Source organism: Tupaia chinensis, unplaced genomic scaffold (assembly GCF_000334495.1).
Source record: "Tupaia chinensis unplaced genomic scaffold, TupChi_1.0 Scaffold141293_1, whole genome shotgun sequence".
Lineage (NCBI taxonomy): Eukaryota > Metazoa > Chordata > Mammalia > Scandentia > Tupaiidae > Tupaia > Tupaia belangeri.
This window is the reverse complement of record NW_006201156.1, coordinates 250,617-257,662: the sequence shown is the minus strand read 5'-3', so window position 1 is coordinate 257,662 and position 7,046 is coordinate 250,617. Positions and strand designations below refer to the sequence as shown.

The 7,046-nt window shown below is 50.4% G+C and overlaps 1 protein-coding gene across 2 annotated transcripts in view; it reads left to right on the top strand.

Moving 5' to 3' along the window:
* The first annotated feature begins 93 nt into the window (after window positions 1-93).
* The window catches only part of EDC3 (enhancer of mRNA decapping 3), a 28,122-nt gene continuing 21,169 nt past the window's right edge, over window positions 94-7,046 (top strand). The window contains exons 1-3 of one of the 2 annotated variants that reach the window (XM_006163021.3): window positions 94-263; window positions 2,474-2,688; window positions 5,122-5,438. In XM_006163021.3, the coding sequence (XP_006163083.1) occupies window positions 2,525-2,688; window positions 5,122-5,438 (481 nt within the window). In that variant the 5' untranslated portion in view covers window positions 94-263; window positions 2,474-2,524. The remainder of the gene's footprint in view (window positions 264-2,473; window positions 2,689-5,121; window positions 5,439-7,046) is intronic. The other variant, XM_014581927.2, reaches the window with a different exon arrangement.

The window sequence follows — 7,046 nt, the reverse complement described above, 5'->3', positions numbered from 1 at the left end:
GTCGGACGTGGGCGGCCGCGGCCCTCGGGGTCCCAGCCGGTCTGGGCCGTGCGAGGTGCGGGCCGGGGTGGCCTGCGCTCCCCGTGGAGCCGGTTGGTGGCCGCCGCGGCTCACACGCTCCTTCCTCGCCCCGTACTCAGCCTCCTTTTGCGCAAGAGCCGCATCCACCGGAGCTCGAAGGAAGGGGCGGCTGAGAGACGGCTCCCTGCCGGGCGCAGGTCCGATCGAATCGCCGAGCGTCCCGGCTCGTTCCCGCCCGCGGGGTAGGTCTGCGGGTTTTACCCATCAGGGCCCTTCGTGCCATACTGGTCGTATTTATTTTACTTTTAATACTGAGAGAGGTTTATTCTAAGTCAGAACAGGAGGGTAGGGGCCGGCCTGCCGCAGGGATGCACCCATTTCAGGTAGCCCCAGATCTGTGCTCACTGTGGCTTTTCAAAGCTCTGGCAAGTTTGAAAGGCAAAGATCACAAGCCAGAGGGGAGAAGGGATTTATGATTGTTTGGGGACCGTTACCCTTGGCTGCAGGATCAGTAAGAGTGGCGTTCGTGGGAGACTGGACAGGCGCTCCTGTAGAGGTAGTCCTCGGGAGGGGCTGCAGTGGTCTCCGTGCAACGTTGTGGTTCTGCAGATATTTTAAAATCAGTTTTTGTTATCAGGCATGCCTGTGTGATGAAACCTTTCCGATGGCCTTCTTTAGAGGTTGATCTATTTAGGGTTGACACACATGACTCCTTTTGAGTTTTTAAAGCTGTTACACTTTTTGAGACTGTGAGACAGCCAGGATGCTCTTCTGTTAGCAAGAGAAGCACGTGGACACCCAGCACTCTAGGGGAAGCCGCAGAGGTGCACACAGGACCAGCAGAATGCTTGTGTCTGCATGCTTGGAATAAAAAAGGGCATGTGATCCAAATCAGGACCTAACTGGGCTGAGCACCCCCCTTTGATAAGTGAGCTGTGTTGCCCTTTCATTGTCAAGTGTTTTGGTGTGTGGGAGGCATAGACCTGTCAGCTCCATCCATTGATTTTTCAATAAATCTCCAAATTGCAGAGTGAGGAGGAGTCTTAACTTGGACCGTGGTTGCCCATGTGAGCGTTCAGCACCCTTAACCACCAAGCCACCTGCTGGCCCCAGGCCTTTTCTTTTTTTCTTTTTCTTTATTTTCTTTTTTTTTTTTTAAGAGGTTTTATTCTTACCGGGCGCGTGCGCTCACCAGAAAGACAGAGACAGAGAGATAGAAAGCGAGAAATCACCCCCCAGAGGGGATGGCCACGCTGCAATCCCTTCTCCTCCATTCTCCTCTCGGGATCTTGGGCATGCACGCACATGTGCCCGGCGTGAGTTTAAGCCACCGGGTCCGGGACTCGAACTGCTGTCGACTACATGGGAGTCTAGCGACATAGCCATTACGCTAACTGCTTTTTCTTTATTGAAAAAGCCAGTCTGGTGAGTTTGGGATCATACAATGATACATTGTATAGAAAGAAAATTGGGTGAAAGGAAAGGGCAGGTTGTTACATACTCAGTGATTACTTTTTAAAGTTTCTGCTAATATTAAAGGAAATAGATACATATTTGCCAACTGGTAGGCACAGTTTCAAAGTATTAACACTTGTGTTTAGTTACTGATATAAATCAATCACCCAGCAATCTCCATTCTGTTGGGATTTTTGGCATGCATACACATGTACCTGGCATGTTTTTCAAACCGCTTGGAACACAATTTGAACCATGCTTTCAGCCTCATGGGGCCTGACCGCCAGGCTCCAGAGCTGGTCCAGAGCTGCTGGCTGGCTCTAATGTACTGACGGTTATTTCAGCAGCAGCACCACCTCTGGCTGCTCACTCAGGACCAGCCTCCGATGAGCGACGTCTCCAGCGGTGCCACGTACTGGCCCTGTTCAGTCACCGGAATGCCTCTCTTTCCTCTCACTCCCACCCGCATCTCATGTGGCCAAGGCTCCTGGCTGCAGAATACCCTGTGGCCAGAGTGGGAGGGTTTGGGTTTTGCCCCTTCTCTCCCACACGTTTGCATGGTGGTTCTTTCTGTTTTCTTCCTTCCTTTCTTTCTTTCTTCTTTTTTTCTTTTTTTTTCAGTCTGCTGGTGCAGGATTCAGACCATGTGGTTGACCCTGTGGTGGGATCTAGCTCCCTCAACCAGGCTAGGCCTAGTCTTTTATGTCTTGGCCATGTTTGCTCTGAAAGTATATTGATGGCAGGCTCATTAAAATACAGTATAAATAAGATGTAGTTTGTGTAACTTGGTGTCTGGTAAACAATACCTTTAATGCATGCACTTTAGGGCAATTAGTGTTCAGTAATACTGGTGACCTCTTAATCTGGTACTCCTACTGAAGCAGGGTTCAAGTTTTCATGCTTTACCACTTCAGTTATTGATGAGATTGTTAAGTGACACTCGGTATGCGCTCCGACGGTTTGCTGAATTTACTCAAAGGTTTGTCCGTTCCTCAAGGTGCACTGAATGATCGGTTCCTCCTCGTCCTGGTGGTTTCACGTCTGAAACATGGCTACAGATTGGCTGGGCAGCATCGTGTCCATCAACTGTGGCAACAGCTTGGGCGTCTATCAGGGCAGAGTGTCGGCGGTGGACCAGGTCAGCCAGACCATCTCTCTCACGCGGCCGTTCCACAATGGCGTGAAGTGTCTCGTGCCAGAAGTCACCTTCAGGTAAGTGTCCCGACGCATTCTTCCGGATTCATCCCACCAGTGTCTGGACCTTGGACCTAAATCTGATCGCCAGTATTTGTTTACAAGGGCTGCCTTTTTTGTTGCTGTTTAAGTTTTTTTCTTCCATGAATGAGAGAGTGAGCATGTGCACCCCCAACAGGGTTTTAACGGTAATCCCCAGCCTCAGCCAGGCCAGCCACGGGCACGTGCGTGCCGGTGTTTGCACGGAGTCTGTGGGCCTGAGTGGGGAGCCCGTCCGTGGGATGGCCTCCCAGAGAGTCAGGATCTGCCGCTGCCATTGTCTGCCCTCAGGGTTGCTCTGAGTGGAGTCTTACCTGGTGTGAGATTCTGCAGCCTTAGGTCCGGCCGCTGTTGTCGGCAGGGACTGTGTTGTAATTAGTTCTCAGCTCATGATGCAGGCTTTCTGAAACCTTTTTCTTTGCTCTGGCAGACATGTAGTATATGGAGTCAATCGGGTGGCGTGATGGTTGAAGTGCTGGATACCCATATGGTCAATCGTGGTTCAACCCCCGGTCCCGGCAGCTTGAAACTCACAACAAATACATAGATAAGGAAAGAAATAGAAGGCTTAAGAAAATATTATGTTATTTAAATAGGTCAAATTTAGGGGCTGGCAGGTGGCATGGTAAGAGTGTTGTACTCTCATACGGCTGACTGCGGTTCCAGTCCCTGACCTGGTGACTTGCTTTCTCGCTTTCCCTCTTTCACTCTGACTCTGTCCTTCTCTGGTCAAAATAAGAATAAAATAAAGTTAAATAAAAATAATTATTAAATAGGTCAAATTTAGAATAGCCTTTTTTTCCTCTTATGGTTTCAGATTTTTTTCCCTAAGTTTTGTATTATTTGTGCATTCTTACATCTAAGTTCCTTATTATTATTATTATGAGAGATTTTTGCTATAGGGCATATGTGCTCACTGAAACAACAGAGAAAGAGAGACAGAGAAATCACCCTACCCTGCCCCCCAGTGGAGATGGCCATGCTGCAATCCCTTCTCTGTTCTTCTCTTGAGATCTTGGGCACGCCCACACACACACGCTGCATGTGTTTTAAGCTACCAGTTCTGGGACTCGAACAGTGGTCAGCCATGTGGGAGTCCAGTGCCCTTAACTACCACGCCACCTGCTGGTCTCTCACCTGGCATGTTTTTAAGCTGCCAGGTCTGGGGCTTGAACTGTGCAATGGGCCACTAATTGGCCCATTCCTGGGTTTCTGATCGGCTCCCTCCACGCACACACCCACACGTGGCTGTCCTTGCTTGCTCCCTCTGCAGTCCCCGTCAGGGCAGCACCCCAGTGTTCAGGCTCCCCTTGTCTTGTGTGCATTCGAAGCTCCTTTCTACCTCCTTTCAGACCTTACGCCGTCCTTTTCATGTCTTCAGGTGCAGCTTTGTTTTTTCATTTGTTTTTTATTTTATCACAGGGCACACGTGCTCTCGGGAAGAGAGAAAGAAATCACCCTCTCAAGAGGGTCGTACATACTGCCGTCCCACCCTTCACTGTCCTCTTAGGATTTGGGGACCCAGGCACACAAGCCCTGCATGATTTTCAAACTGCTGGGTCTGAGACGCAAAACCACGCAGTTGGCCATGGGAGACCCATCGCTTTAACTGCACACCACCTGCCAGCCCATCTTTTGCTCACCTCTTAAGCTTGGTTTACTCAGGGCCAGCAGGTGGCATGGTGGTTAAGGCACTGGACTTCCACATGGCCACGTGTCCTGGACCTGGCAACTTGCTTTCTCACACACACACACACACACACACACACACACACACCCGCTCTCTGGTGAGCACACTTGTTCTATAGCAAATAAAAAAATAATTCTTGGGAACCAGCAGTTAGCGTAATGGCTATGTCGCTGGACTCCCACGTAGTCGACCGCGGTTCGGGTCCTGGACCCGGTCACTTAAAACTCACGCCGGGCGCGTGTGTGTGCGTGCCCAAGATCCCGAGAGGAGAATGGAGGAGAAGGGATTGCGGCGTGACCATCCCCCCTGGGGGGTGATTTCTCGCTTTCTGTCTCTATGTCTCTCTCTGTCTGTCTGGCGAGCGCACGCGCCCTACAGTGAAAAAAATCTCTCCCCCCCAAAAAAAAAAAAAAAAATTCTGGGGACCAGCAGCTGCTGTAATGGTTGTGTCACTGGACTCCCATGCAGTTGACTGTGGTTAGAGTCTCGGACCCGGCAGCTTAAACTCACGCTGGGTGAGTGTGCATGCATGGCTGGAACCGTAGTCATCCGTGCGGGAATCCAGCACCACGCCAGCACACCACCTCTGGCCCCTATCCCTGGTGTTTACCTCTGATAACCAAAACATAGCCCTGCAAAGGGATGGCCATTTGCTGTTTGTCCATTTCATCGTACTTACCTTTGTTGCGATTTTGAGATTTGGGCTCTTTTGTGTATTTCAGGGCAGGTGATATTACGGAATTAAAAATTCTGGAGATTCCAGGTCCCGGAGACAGCCAACATTTTGGAGACCTTCATCAGACAGAATTAGGCCCCTCTGGCATTGGGTACCAAGTAGGTGTCAATCAGAATGGCATGGGCAAGTTGGTCAAGAAGCCGGCCTCTTCCAGCAGTGCCCCCCAGAACATCCCCAGGAGGACGGACGTGAAGAGCCAGGAGGCTGCTGTCTCTCCCCAGCAGCAGTGCTCAAAGAGCTATGTAGACAGGCACATGGAGGCGTTGGGTCAGTCCAAGAGTTTCCGCCGTCGGCACAACTCCTGTAAGTAAAACCTATCGTTTCTTTTTAGAAAAGTTCTGGGCTTGTGAGAGAGAGAATGTGAGTGCACCTGCCTCTCCCGCCATAGGAAATGGCCATGCCACACTCCCTTCTCCTCCATCGCTCCCTCCTGTTGGGATTGTGGGCATGCACACACACACACGCTGAGTGTTTATCAAGCCTCTGGGTCTTGGACTGGAACTGCGGTTGGCCCTGTGGGATCCAATCACCTTAACAACCACCGTTGCTAGGCTTATTATTTCTTCTTTTTGGGGCTGAGATTTTTGCTCTAGGGTATATGCTCTTGCCGAGAAAAAGAGAGATGGAAAACAAGAAATCACTCTCCCTCCTCCCTCTGGGGGGTGGCCATGCCACAATCCCTTCTCCTCCAGTCTTCTCTTGGGATTTTGGGCACGCATGCACACACACCCAGCGTGAGTTTGAAGCTGCCGGGTCTGGGACTCAAACCACAGTTGACCATGTAGGAGTCCAGGATTGTAATCAGTATGTCATCTGCTGGTCCCCTTGTTCTTCCTAACTGATGTTTTAGAGCAGTGAGCTCTTGCCTATTGCTGCTCTTTGAACAAACCCTCATTACTCTCATCAGAAAGGATCCTGGCAGAGCCTTCATAGATACAGTCATTTCTCTTGCTCCAGAGCCTGTCCCTTAAGGTTTTTTCTTTTTTTAAAAAAAGAATTATTTGTTTTATTTGTTGTTATTCTTCAGTTTGACCAGGGAAGGACGGAGGGAAAGCAAGCAGCCAAGGTTGGGATTTGGATCACAGTCAGCCATGTGGGAGTCCAGGGCCCCAACTACCACGCCACCTGCCAGCCCCAGTCTCTTAAGTTTTAAGGGAAAGGAAATAAGCCCTTGGAGGTGCACGCGCGCTTCCTGCCCTCTCCCACCACTTCACTTCCTTCAGGAAGTCCGCAGCCTGCCTGGAGTTTATAGGAGCTCTCTGTGCATCCGGTGGCTGATAGTACTCGTGATCTCCGAGTGCAGCCTGCACGTGGGGTGTTCCCGGAAGTTCTTTTCTTCTCGTGATTTGCTCCTGTCCTCTCAGAGGAGAGGAGGGCATTGGCCTGGCCGTCTCTGAGCTCAGGTGCTCTGGCGGACTGAGTCTTAGACGGACTCCGATATGCCCCTAGCGGCACATCAGGGAGGCCGTGCCCTGCGACATGTTGCTGTGGCCTTGTTTGGAGCTAACAGGTCGTTGAATGGCTTTGGCTGATTTTTAGAACCACAGTTGATGGACTAGAGCCTGTTATGTTCTTTAACGTAGTCAGTAGAATGAACTGTAATTCTGAGTCCCAGTCACCACAGCAGTGTTGTTACAGTGAATCGTAAGGTACCGGCTATAGAATCTCATATGCCCTGAAGGTCAGTGTGAATGTTCTTTTTCTCTAAGGATTTATTTTGCTTAACTTTATGTATTTATAATTTCACTAAAGAGGGACAGAGAGGAGAGAGAGAAAGAAAGAAAAAGCAAGCCATCAGGTCTGAGACTCGAACCGCAGTTGGCCATGTGGGTCCAGCCCCTTAACCATCACTCCACCTGCCGTTCCCCCCCCCCCCCTTTTTTAAAAACTTGCCCAGGGGGCACCTCTCCT